Consider the following 17,579-nt stretch of genomic DNA (forward strand, 5'->3'; position numbering starts at 1 on the left):
CTCCGCGGGCGGCGGCAGGCTCGGGAGACCGGAGGCGGCCGGCAGCCTGAGACTACGAGGTGGGTGGCAGGAGGACGAAGTCGGGCGGCGGAATGGGCCGGGACTGCTGTGGGTCGGGCTTTCCTCAGCGGCCTTCGGTGCTAGGGCTTCAGAGCCACGGAGCAGGTGTCTCGGAGCCCCTCGTGGTGCCTGGCCCTAAGGCTTGAGTTTGCTTTATAGTTCATTGAGAGGGGGAAAGTCCGGGGGAAGATGGCAGAATAGGGTCAGAAAACAGATCCCCAAGAGAGCCAGTGTGTATTTTTCTTTTGCGGTTTATTGAGAGAGGGCCACGTTCTGTAAGGCTGGCCTCGAACTCGCGGCTGTCCTCCTGCCTCAGTCTCCCCATCGCTGTGGGATTATTCAGTGCGCCACCACGCCTGGCCCTTTTTATTTTTTTCTTTTGAAACAGTGTCTCCCTAAGTTGCTCAGTTGCCCACTTGGGATCCTCCGGCCTCAGCCTTCCAGAGTGCTCGCGAGTCTGCCTCACAGATCTGCTGATATTTGCTTGTTGCGGGGGAGGGCGGGAGGCAGTGTCCAGCCCAGCAGAGGTCTTAGCAGCCCGGCTCTGCGGAAGAGCAGCTGCCCGAGGCCTAGGGCCCGAGTCCCCATCCAACGCCCTCCATGCCGTTAGCATGGAGTCCACGCCGCTTTTTGACCTGTGAGTCAAGACTCGCTTTCTTCCTCTGCACTGTGAGATTTACTTTCTTTTCAGGCCAGCTTTTTTACTTCTTCTTGTTCACTCCAAGAGTTGCCGGGGGCCGGGGATTTATAGCTCAGTGGCACCTCACCTGCCTCGCAAGTGCAAGGTCCTGAGTTCAATATCAAAAAAAAAATTTTTTTTGCCGGATGCTTATGTTTTGGGGTTGTTTCCAAAGCCGCGCAGGAGATTTAAGGAGGGTACAGCTCAAGGCGGCGGTAGATGGGAGAGAGCGACGCTGGAGGCCTGGGCAGGAAAGGTGCTGGGGACCTGGGAGGCTAAGTGCTTCACCTTCCTGGCCCCATCTTTCATTAGAACCCATTGGCAGGGGTGCTGATTATACAGTGAGACCAGGGAAACTCCAGGGAGTCCCTTCCCTTCTCCCCTACTCCCCCCAGTGTCCCTCCCTTCCCTAGAGCCAAATCCGCACCCACGTCCAGCTACACCTACACCTTTAGTATGTTTCTCCCTCTCTTTTCTGTACTGGAGATTAACCCAAGGCCTCCCCATTACATCCTTAGCCCTTTTTTATTTTTTGAGACAGGGTCTCCGTTGCCCTGGATAGCCTGGAACTTGGAATCCTTCTGCCTCAGCCTCACAGAGGACTAAATTCTTATTTTTTTTTTTTACCCCCTCAGTATTGGGGATCAAACTCAGGACCTTGTGCTTTCAAGGCAGCTGCAGCACCACTCAGCTAAATAAATCCCCAGTCCCTTACAGGGTTGAATTCTAAGCTTTGCCTCCCTCCCTCTCTCTCCTCCTTCTCACCAAGAGCAATTTTTTTTTCTTTCTTTCTTTTCTTTTTTGGTACCAGGGATTGAACTGGGGACCTCGTGCTTGAGAGGCAGGCGGCAGAACCACACAGCTAAATCCCCAGCCCCTGCATATTTTTTTTCATTGTATTATTTTTTGCATGTATGTCTGTGTGTGGTGCCAGAGATCTAACCCAAGGAACATTATGCTTCTCTCTCAGGGGGTTTGTGAAACTATTTCAGTTCCTGAGCTTGGTAAAGTTTTCATATTTTAATCAAGTGCACTGGTGTGTGTCATGTGTAAAAAGTCCCCAGGTCCTCCGAAAAGTCTGCCTTCTTTCTCTGTCCTGAGCCTGGAGGCTGCAGAATTCCCCAAGGCCGCCCCACGGGCTGAGGCTGTTGTGGGAAGTTCTGGGCATTTCCGGCTGATGGGCGCGGTTCCTGTTTTCCTGAAATTCTGGGGTTCGGGTGATTTAACCAGAAAAGGCAAATCCCACTGAAGAAATCTGATGCTGGTCCGGAGGCCTTCACTTCAAGCCCCAAAGAGGATGTGCTTCCGTTTTCTCTGGGACCACCACACCCCGCTGCCTTCTCTTTTCTTCCTTTCTGTGGACAGCCCTGCAGAGGGTTTCCCACTGAGCTGCATGCCGGCCCCCATTCTCTTTGGATTTTCTCAGAATGACTTTTCTTTGGCCTTTGGATTTTCTCAGAATGACTTTTTTTCTTTGGTGCTCTGACCAGGAAACGAAATGTCTATTTATCATAAAGTCTCCCAGACTAGGTAGGCAGGGTAGCATGTGCCTGTAATCCCAGCATCCTGGAGGCTGAGACAGGAGGATTACAAGTTCTAGCCCAGCCTGGTCAATTTAACCAGACCCTGACTCAAAATAAAAAATAAAAAGGGGCCAGGTCAGTGGTTCCGCTGCCTACCTTGTAAGCGCAAGGTCCCAAGTTTGATCCCCAGTACCAAAAATTTTTTTTTAATTAAAAAAGTAAAATGGGCTGGGGATGTAGCTCCCTGAGAAGGCCCTGGGTTCATCCAAGTAACCCTTCCCCCGCAAAACAGCTATAATGCCCACGGCTGAGCAACTTAATTTTTCATAGAATGTGCACTGATTGTCCATCTACACCGGGGCCTCATGTTTCCTTTTTTTTTCCTTCTTCTTCCTTTCATTAATTTTATTGGTACATTTTAGGTATACAGTATAATGACAGTTCATCATTGGGAATTTGTACCTTTACATGGTATATCTTGGTGGTTCTTTTTTTCCCCATTCCCCTGCCTTCCTGCCTTCTTTCAACCCCTTCCGGCTTCTCTCTTTACAAAGACTTTGTTTCCATGTTTTCCTTTTGTTCCTTTCTTTCTCCTGTCCCTCCCACTTCCCCTTTGGGCCTTTTCTTTCTACTTAACATATATAATTATACATTTTGATCCTTATTTACACTTTGAGTTTCTCACACCAGAGAAACTATTTGGTATTTACACGTGTATCCTGTTCATTTCACTTAAGACTATGCCTTTCTTTTGGTTTTTGAGGCAGGATCTCGCTATGTAGTTGAGGCTGGCCTCGAACTCGCAGGGATCCTCCTGCCTCACACATGTGCACCACCATGCCCAGAATTTGGACACACACCCCCGCCTTTGGTACCGGGGATTGAACTCCGGACCTTACACTTTGGAGCCAGGCAGCAGAACCACTGAGCTAAATCCCTGCCCTGGCCCGGGCTGCTTCTTTTAAAGGGGGTGAGGCTGCGCTGTCCTAGGTTCAGCAAACGTCTAGAGAGGTCTCTGGCTGAGAGACCCCAGCTGAGATTGTCACTGTTCCCTAGCCTGTGGCTGTGGGAGGGACGCAGGAAGCAGCTGCTCCCTTGACCAATTGGAGCCAGGCTGGGATGACTGGGGCTGGGTCCTTATGTTCAGAATTAATCTCATATCTCCCACAGGTTGTGCTTACCTTATTCTAAGATCTCTGGTTTGATTTGATCTGATATTTGTTTTTCCTTAAAATATCACGTGTTTTGTTTGTTTTTGTGGTACTGGGGATTGAACCCAAGGCCTTCCCTAAGCTACATCCTCAGCCCTTTTTTATTTTCATTTTGAGTCAGCTTCTCACTACATTGTCTAGGCTGTAATTGAACTTGTGATCTTCCTGCCTCGGCCCCCTAGTGTGTTGGGATGGATAGGATGGGGGTAGTAAGGAATTGCTGTCTACTTCTGGTGTGGGGCTCTGGACAGGGCCTCCTCTGCACTGTGGACACTGGGACTTCGTCCTTCTCTGGGGTGTGGGCTGCAGGGTGCCAAGCAGTGTCCCTGGCCAGGAGCTCCCCCAGCAGTGACAACCAAGGTGTCCTCAGATGCAGGCCAGGGTCCTGAGCTGGGGGCGGGGACTCAGCACTCAGTGGAGCTCTGAGGAAGGGGCAGTGACCAGGGATGCAAGCAGATCAAGGCAGGGTCACAGGGTGCTGAGCTGGGGAGCTGGGCCCCAGGTACCCTTAGAATCAAGACAGAGCCCGGCGCAGTAGCACACGCCTGTCATCTGTGCAGTCTGGAAAGCTGAGGCAAGGGGATTGAAAGTTGGAGCCCAGCCCGAGCATCTTAGCAAGACTCTGTCTCAAAATAAATAAAAAGAGCTGGGGGTGTAGCTCAGTGCTCACTCAGGCCCTGGGTTCATCCCCATTACTAGAAAAACAAAAAGAAAACCAAAAGAGTGAAGAGTGTCAGGCCGGCATCTGTACCCGTGCTGTAGATGTGTCGGAAATGCCAGACCCCCAGGGATGTGTGCCGGGCTGCGGGAGCTCCTAGGAGTTCCTCAGGGAGTCCCTGGTACGGAGTCGCGGATCTGTTGGGCAAACCCAGAGGCTTTAACCCAAATCCAGTTTGGTTCCAGGGATACAAGGATTGGTGTCTGGGGACACGTGTGGCCATCACACAGGGAAGCTCCTGGCACAGAGCAGGTGGAGGCTGGGACGCTGCTCAGCACCTGCCACGTCCAGGATGCCCCACAGAGACAGTCCAGACACGGTGTGCACAGCGCCTGGGGGACCCTGGTCTAGTGGAAGACACGACCAGACTAAGATTCCAAGGGTTGGGCCCCGAGCCCCGCCCCTCAGCCCTTCATGCACCTGGGCTCAGGAGAGGACAGGACCTGTTTCCTGATCTGCAGGCTGGGCAAGTGCCTGGCTGGAAGTGGTCAGTCTCATGAAATTGTCCCTTCTGGCTCCCAGCCTACGATGCTGATAACAGCAAAAGCTCTTGGGTGCAGCCATCCCAGAGTTGAGTGTCAGGAATGGTAGCAGCCAGGCATCGTGGGGCACACCTGTAATCCCAGAGCTTGGGAGGCTGAGGCAGGAGGATCACCATGAGTTCCAGGCCAGCCTGGATGTATAGTGAGTTCAAGGTGAGCCTAAACTATAGAGTGAAAACAACAACAAAAAAAGTGCCACTGAGCAGGCCCCCAAGAGACTGGCACTATTATTTTCCCCTTTAGTACTAAGGATTAAACCCATGGAGCATTGAACTATACCCCCAAACCCCTTTTTGTTTGTTTACTTGTTTGTATGTTTGTTTGGGGGAGTTTTGTTTTGGTACTGGGGATTGAACTCGGGACCTTGGGCCTGCAAGACAAGTGAGTTTTTGTTTGTTTGTTTTTATCTTATTGAGTTTATTGGTATTTTTTAAGTATACAGTACAGTTACATTCATCGTTGGGATCTTGTACTTTTACATGACAGATTTTGAGCCAGGCACGGTGGCACATGCCTGCAATCCCAGCAGTTGGGAGGCTGAGGCAGGAGGATCGCTGGGAGTTCGAGAACAGCCTGGGCTACATAGTGAGTTCGAGGTCAGTCTCAACTACATAGTGAGACCCTGTCTCAAAAAACAAAACAAAACAAAACAAAAGATGACAGATTTTGGTTCTCTTTTTTGGCAAGTGAGTTTTTGGGTGTTTGTTTGTTTGTTTGTTTGTTTGTTTGTTTTTGGTACCAGGGATCAAAGTGGGTCCTTGCGCTTATGAGGCAGGGGGCACACCACTGAGCTAAATCCCCAGCCCTAGTTTTTGGTTTTTTGAGACAGGGCCTTGCTATATTAGTTGAGGCTGTCACTGTGTATCCCACACTGGTCTTGAACTTGCGGTAATCTTCCTGCCTCAGCCTCCCAAGTGCTGGGATTACAATTATATATCACCTATGTGCAGCTTCCTTTTTCTTTTTCTTTTCTTTTGAGATGAAGTCTCAATGAGTACCTAAGTTGCTCAGGCAGGACTCAAACTTGGGCTCCTCCTGCTTCAGCCTCCCACATAGCTGGGATGACAAGTGCGGACACACGTTACTGTAACGCTCTGTCTACACATGGCCATCTTCTCCCTGTGTCTTCACATCACCTTTCTCCTGTGTGCCCGATTTCGAGTCATTTGTTTGTTTATTTTTGTGTAGTGATGGGTGTGGAACCCAGAGCCTTGAGCAAGCGCTAATCACTGGGCCGTACCCTAGATCCAGGGTTACTGCTTAGATGGAGCGGGGCAGCTCTGGGGTCCAACTGTTCAAAGGGCGAGTTCTGGGCTGCGAGCATCTTCCAGCCCAGTATTGAACATCATTGTTGCAGCGATCAAGCGTGTTACAGAGTCAGTCTCTGAGCTCAGGCTGCCCATGGCTGCAGCAGGATGTAGCATGTTCCGGAAGGAAGTGGGTGTCTGTAAGCTGAGAGCTGCCGCACCTCAGCCCCCGAAGGGGTGAGGACAGTTGTGCACTTAGAGGAACCACTTGTGCTGTGTTGTTTTCTGAAAAAAAAAAAAAAAGGAAAAGGAGGGGGGGGGCTGGGGTGGAGGAGTTTGTCATCTTACCTTTTGGCTTTCTAGAAGCTTCCAGTGTCACTCAAGTCTTGCCCATCTGGGAGGAAGACCCAGAGGGCCAAGAGCTGTTAATAATCCAGTTTTGAGAAGCTGTTGGGAGATCGGAGAGGACCCAGAAACGGTGACCAGGACTTGGGGGACAGTGGTGAGAAGGTTGTGGCCCAGGGCCTGTCTGTGGGGAAGGCCAGTCATACCTTGGCCACGCATTGTGTGTTTGTTTCTGACAGAAACATGGTGGCTTTTGATCAGGAGTCTGCCTATCCATAGAAGTTTCTAGAACATAATTACTTTCACCTTAAAAATTTTTTTCCCAACTTTTCTCTGCTTTTGAGTGGGGCTTGAACCTAGGGCCTTTGCACTAAGCCACATCTGGAGCCCTTTCTTAGTTTTTTATTTTGAGGTAGCATCTTGCCAAGTCATTACATTGCCTGGGTTGGACTCAAACCTGAGACCCTGCTACCTCAGCTTACTAAAGTCCTGGGACGACAGGTGTGCAGCTCTCCTACGTGTTTTTTTTTTTTTTTTGGTACCGGGGATTGAACTCGTGTCCTTGTGCTTGCGAGGCAGGCCACCGAACCGCTGAGCTAAATCCCCAGCCCGCAGCTCTCCTACTTCCTGAGAGGAGACAGAAGTATAGGTAGGGACTCTGCCACCTCTCTGCTACCACGTTTTCTAGAACAGCCTGGGTGAGAGTCTGTAGCCAGGCATGCAGGGTTGTAGAGAAAGATGGGCCCTAGAGATAGGTGCTGGCCTGGTCGGGCCGAGGCTCACTGGGTTGCTGCTGGAGTGGGGGGGGTGAGGGGTCCCACTCCTGCCTGCCCTGTCCAGGTAATATCATTGGAGGGAACCCCCAGAACTGTCACTGGAAAGGCCCTGAAAGAAACAGGGCCACCACAGGGTGGTGGATTCAGTTCTTTGTGCTGTGGTTTCCATGAGCTTTGGAAAGTTTGTACATGATAAATGAGGAACCAGAGATGAAGCAGGAAGGGGAGCCGGGTGTGGTGGCGCACACAGGTCACCCCAGCACTCTGAGGCAAAAGTATTGCAAGTTGGAGCCCAACCTGAGCAACTTAGCAAGACTTTGTTTCAAAATAATGTAAAAATTAAAAAGTGGAGCTGGGCGTGGTGGCACACGCCTGTAATCCCAGCACTCGGGAGGCTGACGCAGGAGGATCGCTGGGAGTTGAGACCAGCCTGGGCTACATAGTGAGTTCCAGGTCAGTCTCCACTACATAGTGAGACTCTGTCTCAAAAACCAAAAAAAAAAAAAAAAAAACAAAAGCGGAGGCAGGGAATGTAGCTCAGCAGCACAGTACCTGCCTGGCAAGCGTGAAGCCCTGAGTTTGACTCTTGGTACCAGAAGAAAAAATATTTTTTTTAAAGGCTGGAGGTGTAGCTTATTGTGAAGGCTCTGGTTCAGTCCCTGGGACTGTAAAAACAAAACAAAACAAAAGAAAAACAACCCACAAAAAACAAAAATAGGAACAAGAAGGTGGAAGCCAGGGGGGGTGGCCAGCTCTGCTGCACCGAGTGGCTGGGGCAGCTGACATCAGCCTCATGTTGTCCCCCCCAACCCCGGGAAAGCTGAGGCTGTGGCCTATCCCACTGGGATGGTGTTTGGGAACTAGGAGGGAACTCTGTACAGGGTACCCAGTATACAAAACCCTGTCTGTCCCTGCATACATGGCACCGAGTGGCCAAAGGCAGTTGTCACGGAGTCAGTCTCAGGTAGTAGACGGTCACAGTCCCCTGACCCACTGAGCTGTGATGTGTGGGTCCCTGGCCACACAGCCCTGGATCTGTTCCCAAGACCAGGAGGGTGGCCAGGGTGCTCGGGGCTGGCCCTTCTGAGGTACAGGGAAGCTAGCGGGGCCTCAGCCACGCAGCCAGCACTGGAGGGGACCTGCGAGCTTCAGGGTGGGACCTCGGAGTTGGGGTGTCTGGGGGTACATGACCTGCGCGATCTGGCCACCATCTGCCTCACAGCTGTGTGGTTTCAGATGTGACGCATCGAGCTGTCACCTTCTGACCCTGGGGGGTTTCCCCACAGATGCTTCCCCGGGGACACCAAGCTTTGTCTGGGGGCTGTGTGGCTGTCACACTGCTGTAGCTCCTGGTCTGGAGTGGGTGGAGGCTCAGCACCCTGCAGTGCCCAGGGTGCCACAGCCGGTGTCCCCGTACCAAGGGAGCCGTCGGCGTCTTTCCCAGGAAGCTGTGAAGAACCTGTCAAAGCCAGATGACAGGAAGTGCTGATGCAGCAGGGCCCAGGCTGGCTCCAGGACACCTGGGGCTCCGTTCTACCTCCTGACTGGCTGTACCGGTGCCCCGGGCGGACCTGCTTTTGTGATGTGCTCTAACCCCTGGGAGGAGGGCTGCTGGGCCGCATGGTGACTTTGTTCAACCTTTTGGGGGCCAGCCGCCTTTCCTTGGGGGCTGCACCTGTCACATATCTGCCCACTGTTTGCGAGGTCTCCCTCCTGCGCCACCTCCCGAGGCTAGGTGACAGGCATGCACTACCTGGAGGACTTCACAGCTGATTTGCCAACCACTGTGAAGTTGCTTCATCCCCTTTCCCCCGCCCCAGGCCCTGCGGCCACTCCTGTGGCCTTAGCTCCTCCCTAACACTTGCTGCCCTCAGTCCCTGTCCCAACACAGAAAGCCCTAAAGCAACATGGGTGACTTCTGTGCAGGCACCAGCAACGTGACTGCCCTGCAGGGCACCGTGAGTGTCACCAGGACTGGGGCTGCTGCTCCAGGGGGCTTCCTGTTGACGCAGTGACAGATCCACACAGATTCAGTCTCTCAGTCCCCAGGGCAGGAGGCTCCAGAGAAAGAGAACCAGTCCTGCAGGCTCCTAGAGACTCTTCAGCCTCTCTCTGCCTCTCATCCTCTGCTGCCTCCTCCCCTTTTTGTAATACTGGGGAGGGAGCCCGGGGCCTTTGCACTGAGCTGTGTCACCAACTCATTTTTTATTTCAAAACAGGGTCTTGCTAAATTGCCCAGTCGGGGCTCCAACTTATGACCCTCCCGCCTCAGCTTCCTGAGTAGCCACACTAGGTGTGGTCCTAAATCACCAGTTTTGGTGTTTTGTTGCAGCAGCCACAGGAGACACATGGCACCGGTACAGGGTCCCAGGGGACAGGCCGCAAGATCAGGTTCTCAGGTCCGTTGGTCAGGAAGGAAAGAAACCGATTCCTTCGATCGATCGATCAATTGATTGATTTTTTTTGTACTGGGGATCGAACCTGGGTCCTTGTGCTTGTGAGACAGGCAGTGGAACCACTGAGCTAAATCCCTAGCCCAACTCCACCAGTTTAAACAAAAACAGAAACATACGTGCTGGGGCTTTATGATAGTATTTATTGTGGTATTCTAAGTGGCTGTTTATTCTAAGCAGGGAGCATGTCTGGGACCCAGGACAGCAGTGCCCCCCCCATGTCTGCCGTTTCCTGTTTCTGCTGCTTCCTCTCCCTGTGTCCCCAGGGAGGAGTCTGATCGGTGTCCCTAACCCACCGCAAGGCCCCATAGGTCACAACCAGGTCCACACTGGTAAGCGCCAGTATCAGTGGTAACAGAAATGACAGTGGTGATCCAGGGGCGTTCCTGGTGGGGCAGACACACAGCACACAAGGTGTCTCATCTCACGCCGCTGGGACAGAGTCTGTCCTGCTGGACCAGGGGCAGGCAGGGGTTCAAGCACAGACGCCAGGGTGAAATGGCTAAGTGCTAGTTGCACCATCATTTGTCCTGGTACGGCCACCATCAGACACTGACAGCTGACAGGACTCAGGCTTGCTCTTTTTTCTTTTCTCTCTCTCTCTCCCTCTCTCTCTTTCTCTTTTTGTGCTGGGGATTGAACCCAGAGCCTTTGCACTGAGCTATATCCCCAGTCCTTTTTATTTTGCTTTACTTTTGTTCCTTTTTTTGGTACTAGGGATCGAACTCAGGTCCTTGTGCTTGCCAGACAGGCACTGCCAGAACCACTGAGCTAAATCCCCAGCCCCTCTTTGTTGCTTTTTTTAAGGCAGTCTTGCTATGTAGTCTCGGCTGCCCTTAAAATCATGGAGATCCTCCTGCCTCGGGCTCCCAGGTGATGAGATGACAGGCATGTGCCCAGCTGGAAGCGTGATTAAATTAAGGCGAATAGGCCGTACCTCAGTCTCACACATCTTGTCCAGTGACTGGGATTGGAGACACAGTCACACAGAGCAGAGTCCAGAAAGGGCAGACATGTTTGACTGCGAGTTCTGGAAGCCCTAGATCAAGATGTGGGCGGGGGCTGGCTCCTTCTGAGGCCATGGGAAGAATCTGTCCCCAGCATCTGCAGGTGGCCATGATCCTGGTTCTTTTTTTTTTTTTCTCTCTCTCTCTTTTGTTTGTTTCTTGACTTCTGGCCACCTTGTTCCAGTATTTGAGTGGCTCTCTTCATGTGGCCATCTGCCTCTCAGTCATATCTGCCTCTTTTTTATTTTATTTTTTTTTTTAATTTTATTTATTTATTTTTTTGAGACAGGGTCTCACTATGTAGTTGAGACTGACCTGGAACTCACTATGTAGCCCAGGCTGGTCTCGAACTCACGGCGATCCTCCTGCCTCAGCCTGCCTCAGCCTCCCGAGTGCTGTGATTACAGGCATGCACCACCATGCCCGGCTTCCTCAGGACTCTTCCAAGGACAGCTGTTCTTTTGTCTTTTTTTTTTTTTTTTTTCTTTCTATGTCCTAAAATTTTTTCTAATATTTTATTAGTACTGTGAATTGAAGTTAGGGGCTTCATACCAAGCTCAATCCCCAACCCCTTTTATTTTTCATTTTGAGACAAGGTCTTGCCAAATTTCTCAGTTGCCCAAGCTGGGCTCAAACTTGCAGTCCTCCTGCCTCATCCTCCCAGAGTGCTGGGTTGATAGGTGTGTGCCACCACGCCCGGCTTCTGTCTGTCTGAAGGACACTAGCCATTGGATTTAGTGCCACCAGGGAGTTCATCCCCAGACTGGTAACTTCTCACACCCTCAAAGACCTTTGTTTACATTAGGCCCCACCCAGAGATCCCATGGGTCCAACTGAGCCTCAGCCCCTGTGGGCACCATCAGCCCACTGCCCTTCAGGCCACCTTCAGGGCAGGCGTGGAGCTCAGTGTGAAGGCCCTGGGCCCCATCCCCAGTGCAGGACAGCAGGAGGGAAGGGGGAAGGCAGGATGGCTCTAGCCTCCTGCAGGCCCTGAGTTGTGCCTCTCTGAATTTCAGAGCACAGAGAAGAGCCGGCGGCTGACCTCCCCCAGGAAGTGGTCCGAGCAGCCCCAGGGCCGAGATGTCCAGCCCGTTCCTGAAACAGGTCTTCAACAAGGACAAGACCTTCCGGCCCAAGCGCAAGTTCGAGCCGGGCACGCAGCGCTTTGAGCTGCACAAGCGGGCTCAGGCGTCACTGCACGCAGGGCTGGACTTGCGACAGGCTGTGCAGCTGCCGCCTGGCGAGGAGCTCAATGACTGGGTGGCCGTGCACGTGGTGGACTTCTTCAACCGCCTCAACCTCATCTACGGCACGGTGAGCGACGGCTGCACCGAGCACTCGTGTCCCGTAATGTCCGGGGGCCCCAAGTACGAGTACCGCTGGCAGGATGAGCACCGGTTCCGCAAGCCCACGGCGCTGTCCGCCCCGCGCTACCTGGACCTGCTCATGGACTGGGTGGAGGTGCAGATCAACAATGAGGACATCTTCCCCACCAACGTTGGTGAGTCACGGGCGGGCTGGGGCTGTGGACTCTTCTGTTCTGGGAAGGCACCCTCGGGAGGCTGAGGCAGGAGGGTCACTGTGAATTCAAGGCCAGCCTGGGCTACATGGCCAGACCCTCTTGAAAAAACAAAAATAATGGCAACACGAAAGAAAGGGCCACATGAAATGAGTCTGAGCTCTGCTTCCTGTTTTTCCAAATAATGTGGTTTTTTTTTGGTTTTTTTTTTTTAGATATCATTTACACACACGCACCCTTTATTCCTTGTGGTACTGGTAACTGAACCTGGAGCTTTTGCATTAAGCTGCATCCCAGCCCTTTTTGTTTTCTATTTTGCGAACAGGGTCTTGCTAAGTTGCTGGGCTAGGCTTGAACTCTAGATCCTCCTGTCTCAGCTTCCAAGAATGCTGCTGTGAGAGGTGTGTGCTCCTGTCCCCACCTTTGTACATCCTTTTATTTATTGTTTTTGTTTTTGTTTTAAGACAGGGTCTCGCTATGTAGTTGAGACTGACCTGGAACTCACTGTGTAGCCCAGGCTGGTCTCGAACTCACAGCGATCCTCCTGCCTCAGCCTCCCCAGTGCTAGGATTACAGGTGTGCACCACAACACCCATCTTCGATCATCCTTTTGAAGTGTGCCATTCAGCCAGGCATGGTGGCACATGCCTATAATCCCAGCAGCATAATCCATCCCAGGAAGGAAAATCGTAAGTTTGAGGCCAGCATGGGCTACACAGAGAGACCATGCTGTAAGGGGAAACCTTACAGAGTGCTGGTCACATCTCCCCACACCCTGGGGTACACCCTGGGACCCTCAGTGTGCCCTCTGGTCCCTGTCCTGCATCGTGGGGTCGCCAGGGATTTCTGCCTGCCCCACAGGACCACACACACACACAATGTGTAGGAAACTTAGGAGAACAAAACAAACCCGAAATACCCCACCCGTGTCCTGGGTCGGTGTGCGCACGTCACAGGAGACCCTGTATGAGTCTCCGCGGGCCGAGCCGCACGCCTCTGTTACCTTGTCGTCTTGGGGCCTGAGGCTGACTTGGGCCTCCCTGGGCTGCAGCTCATCCCCCACTCCTCTGCCCCCGCTGCCCTCTCCAGGTACTCCCTTCCCCAAGAACTTCCTGCAGGCCGTGCGCAAGATCATGTCACGCCTCTTCCGCGTCTTCGTGCATGTCTACATCCACCACTTTGACCGCATCGCGCAGATGGGCTCCGAGGCACACGTGAACACCTGCTACAAGCACTTCTACTACTTTGTCACCGAGTTTGGCCTCATCGACACCAAGGAGCTGGAGCCGCTGGTGAGCGGGGAGGGGTGGGCATGACGGAGAGCCCGAAGCCTCTTCATAGCAGCCTCAGGGACCGACCCATGCACTGAGCGCCTCAGCGCAGCCCCCGGTTCTGGTTCCTTTGCCCAGCATGGTGCTGAGCTCAAAGAGGTTCTGAAGCCCCCAAGTGTACACCTGCCGTCCCGGCACTCTGGGAGGCCGAGGCAGGAGGATCACAAGTTTGAGCCCAGCCTGGGCAAATTAGTGACTTAGCAAGACCCTGTCTCAAAATAAAAAATGGGGATGCAGCTCAGTGTGAAGGCCCTGGGTTCAGCCCTCAGTACAGTTTAAAAACAAGAAAAAAAAACTTAAAGGGGTGTCGGGGCCTGGTCCCCATGGGGCTCTCTGCTCCTGCTCTGGTGGGCTTTGCGGGTGCCCAGTGTGCACAGGGTGCCTGAGCAGCTTCCCTGCTCAGGGTCTGGTGCTCATAGTAGCCATCTCCACCCTGCTGCTCCCCACGTCCCCCCAGAAGGTGGAAACCATTTCTCTGAGTTCCCTGTTGCACCAGGCGCTGTCACCAGTGCCCCGTGCTGTGGTCCCTGTATTCCAGGACAGACCTGGTGACTGCAGAGCTCCCGGGGCAGTTCCCACCAGTGCCCGACTCGCAGTGCCCATGACCGGGGTCCCCACTGCCCCACCCCCACCTCACAGGATGTGAGGAGCAGCTTTTCTGTTTGTTGCTGTTGTGGTTGTTGTGTTTGAGACAGTCTTGCTGTGTGTAGCCCAGGCTGGCCTCAAATTCTCTGCAATCCTCCTGCCTCAGCCTCCGCATGCCTGGCTTCCCATGTGTGTTTCTCATGTGGCCTCCAGTGTGTCTGTTTCTGTTTCCTGTTCACTTTTTTTTGGTACTGAGAATCGAACTCAGGTCCTTGTGCTTGTGAGGCAGGCAGCAGAACAACTGAGCTAAATCCCCGGCCCTCCTGTTCACTCTTAACAGAAAGAAATGACTGCTCGGATGTGTCACTAAGGCCTGGCCAGCCTCAGAGACTCACGGGAGGGCGTCTGATGGCTTCGTCTTGCAGCTGAGTATCACGAGGACTTGGTGTCCCTCTCCAATAGGCTGCACAGGGTCCTCAGAAGCCGGGACCGTGGATTCCTCCCTCTGGCCGCAAGTCACCTCCGTGAGCCTCAGCCTCCCATCTGCCCAGGCAGAAGCAGGACTTGAATTCTGGGACCAAGTGTCCTCAGTGACCGGGAAACCCACTGTGTCTGTGAGGGCCCCCAACCGCCTGTGGGCCGCGGGGTCCCCTCCTCTGAGGACACCCGCCCCACTGGCTCCCAGCCCTCAGTCTGGCCCCACCAGCCCTTGCCAAAGAGGTACTACTGGACCCTCGGGGCCCGCATCACCTGCCTGTCTCCCCCTTGCACCTCAGTTCCTTCAGCTGCTCTGGAACACTGGGCTCACCCCGTCAGGGGTCTCTCAACTCGGGCGCTGATCTTAGTGTGACCATCCTGCCCCACCACATCTTGAAGTCACCTTCACATGTGTATGAAAGATTCACTTGTAGACAGCCTCATTTACAAGCATCTTGACATGTTCTTAATGATGGTTTGTTTTTTTTTGTTTTGTTTTTGTTTTTGTTTTTGTTTTTTTATTTTGGTACTGGGATCAAACTCATGTCCTTGTGCTTGCAAGGCAGGCGCCAAAACACTGAGCTAAATCCCCAGTCCCTTAATGATGTTTTTAAACCAGTCATAGTGGCTTATGCCTGTAATTCTAGCACTCAGGAGGCTGAGGCAGGAGGATCGCCTGAGTTCAAGGCCAGCCTGGGCTACATAGACAGACCCTGTCTCAAAAAAAAAGTTTTTTAGCCCATAAACGGTGAGCCTACCTTCGCTGCAGCTCTCCCGCTCCATCACAAGGGGCCCAGGAATGAATTCCCCTGTAGCTGACTCCCTCCTCCACCCTTGCCCAGGAATTGGTCCACCCTGGGTGTCTGAAAACCTTCTGGCAAAAACCATTGTGCAAGCTGGCTTGGTGGTTCCAGCCTGTCATCCCAGCACTCTGAAAAAGGGGCTAGGGATGTAGCTCAGTGTGGAGGCCTGGGTTCCATCTCCAGTACCACAAAAACAAAACCAAACAAGATAACCGCCGTCTCTGTGGCTCCCCGCTGGGCCACAGGACCTGACCCCCATCTCCCCCGGACCATTGGGGTCTGTGAGGGCGGAGCCCAGAGGGAGCCATGCCTGCCCTAGCTGCACCCCACTGATGTTGCCCATGGCCCGTGACCCCGGCTCCCCTCCCTTGTCCCCGCACACTGTGCCTGACCATGCAGAATTCTGGTCCCTGGGGCGCTTGCAGCTGAACAAGTGCAGTTAACAGTGTCACCGCTGAGCACCAAGCTCTGGGACCCAATGTCAGTCCCCCTAGAAACCACAAGACTGTGCTCGGAGCCCCAGGACTCTCGAATCCAGATGCAGCGGCCTGGCTGTGTCTCCTGGATGCCAATGGCCCAGCAACCTATGGGCCTGCCCAGGGCAGGGCGGTCATCGGTGTCCCCGTCCCCAGCGCCCTCGCTCCATGCTGCCTCGAGAACACCGTCTCCCAACCCCGACGCGAACATGAGAATAAACTGTCGTTTTTGTACCAGGGCTGCTGGCTGTCGTTCGCCCTTCCCCTGGGGGCTGGGGGCACCTCCGAGGTGCAGGGGTGGTGACTAAAGTTCGTGGAGCAGCGGGGCAAAGTCGGAGCAGTTAGGACAAAAGCATCTAGGAACGAGGCCAGTGAGGGCCGTGGAGGTACACAGCAGTAATCCCAGCCCTGGGAGGCTGAGCCAGGAAGATCGCCAAGTTCTAGCTCAACGTGAGTGACTTAGTGACAGTGTCAAAATAAAGGGGTTGGGGCTGTAGCTCAGGTGAAGGCCCTAGGTTCCATCCCCAGCTTGTACAAAGAGGGGCCACCTGGGGGTCTCTTTGTTTTGTTTTGTTTGAGACAGAATCTTGCTATGTAGTTCAGGCTGGCCTGGAACTCGCTGTGTAGGCCAGGGTGGTCTCAAACTCACAGTAATCCTTCTGCCTGAGCTTCCAGATGTGTACCACCTGTCTGGGGCCACATGGGCTCTAATTTTTATTTTGCCTGAGTCCCCATCTGCTGCTACCAATGTGGCTTTCACTCTGGACCTCGTTTGCTTTGTAAAAGAAAAGGAAGCAGAAAGTTTAACCAGGTGCATAGCCGGGCGTGGTGGCGCATGCCTGTAATCCCAACACTCTGAAATCCCAACACTTGGGAGGCTGAGGCAGGAGGATCGCTGCGAGTTCGAGTCCAGCCTGGGCTACATAGTGAGTTCCAGATCAGTCTCAACTACATAGTGAGACCCTGTCTCAAAAATAAAGAAAAGAAAATTTAACCAAGTGCAAAGAACGTGTTACAGATGCACCAGGACTCAGGAGGCTGAGGCAGGAAGATCACTACAAGTTCGAGGCCAACCTGGACTGTATATTGAGACCCCCTGCCTTTAAAAAAAAAAAAAGTTGAGAGAGAAGGGGGCGGACTGTTTTCCACCAGAGCCCTGTCCAGCTCTAGGGTCTTGACATGGGAGAAATTTACCCTAAAACCTTTTTTTTTTTTCTTGCGGTACTGGGGCTAGAACCCAGGACCATCTGAACATTAGGCAAGTGTTTGCTAAGCTTCATCCCAGCCCTTCTTAATTTTTGAAATAGAGACCCTAAGTTGTTAAATTGCTCACAATGGGCTCCAACTTGCAGCTTTCCTGCCTCAGCCTCCCAGAATGCTGTGAAGAAAGGCCTGGGCAACCTTAACTGGCTCTTTTTTATTTAATTTTGTTTTGTTTGTTGTTTTACATGTGAAAAATGTGGGGATACAGTGACAATCTCGGGGTCCCTTTCAATGTACAATGCTACAGCTCTTGCTGGCATGGTGTGCAGCTCTGACACCATCTGGTCCTTTTTGATGCTGCTACGGCTGGTACTGTGGACCCTGTAGGGTGAGCCAAGGCCACCAGTGCCGTTTGGGCCCTGCACTGCAGCTCTCCTCCCCTAGGGGGCGCAAGGCTCTGGAAAGGGAGCCAGGTTGATGCCTCTCAGCACAGCCACCAGAGGCCTTGGAGGCTCCTGTTCCCACAGTGTCCAGTGTCCCTGCAGGGAGGCATCCGTGGAGAGGAGGGGCACAGTCCTGCCTTTAGGGTCAGGAGAATGGGCGCGACAAGAAGGCTTCCCACGT

The 17,579-nt window shown here is 53.0% G+C and overlaps 1 protein-coding gene across 6 annotated transcripts; it reads left to right on the top strand.

The window, feature by feature from the left end:
• Mob3a (MOB kinase activator 3A) lies at positions 1-15,984 on the top strand. 6 transcript variants are annotated; one of them, XM_019209145.2, is made up of 4 exons: positions 1-59; positions 11,578-12,062; positions 13,170-13,372; positions 14,337-15,984. In XM_019209145.2, the coding sequence occupies exons 2-4, from the start codon at positions 11,642-11,644 to the stop codon at positions 14,364-14,366; spliced, it is 654 nt and encodes a 217-aa protein (XP_019064690.1). In that variant the 5' UTR covers positions 1-59; positions 11,578-11,641; the 3' UTR covers positions 14,367-15,984. The 6 variants fall into 6 exon arrangements, with proteins under 6 accessions (XP_019064690.1, XP_033615614.1, XP_010633191.1 ...); XM_033759723.1 differs by lacking the exon at positions 1-59 and adding an exon at positions 491-697; XM_010634889.3 differs by lacking the exon at positions 1-59 and adding an exon at positions 5,310-5,329.
• Positions 15,985-17,579: the final 1,595 nt, after the last annotated feature.

This window comes from Fukomys damarensis, unplaced genomic scaffold, assembly GCF_012274545.1.
Source record: "Fukomys damarensis isolate Sample0158 unplaced genomic scaffold, DMR_v1.0_HiC HiC_scaffold_37, whole genome shotgun sequence".
NCBI classification, from domain to species: Eukaryota; Metazoa; Chordata; class Mammalia; order Rodentia; family Bathyergidae; genus Fukomys; species Fukomys damarensis.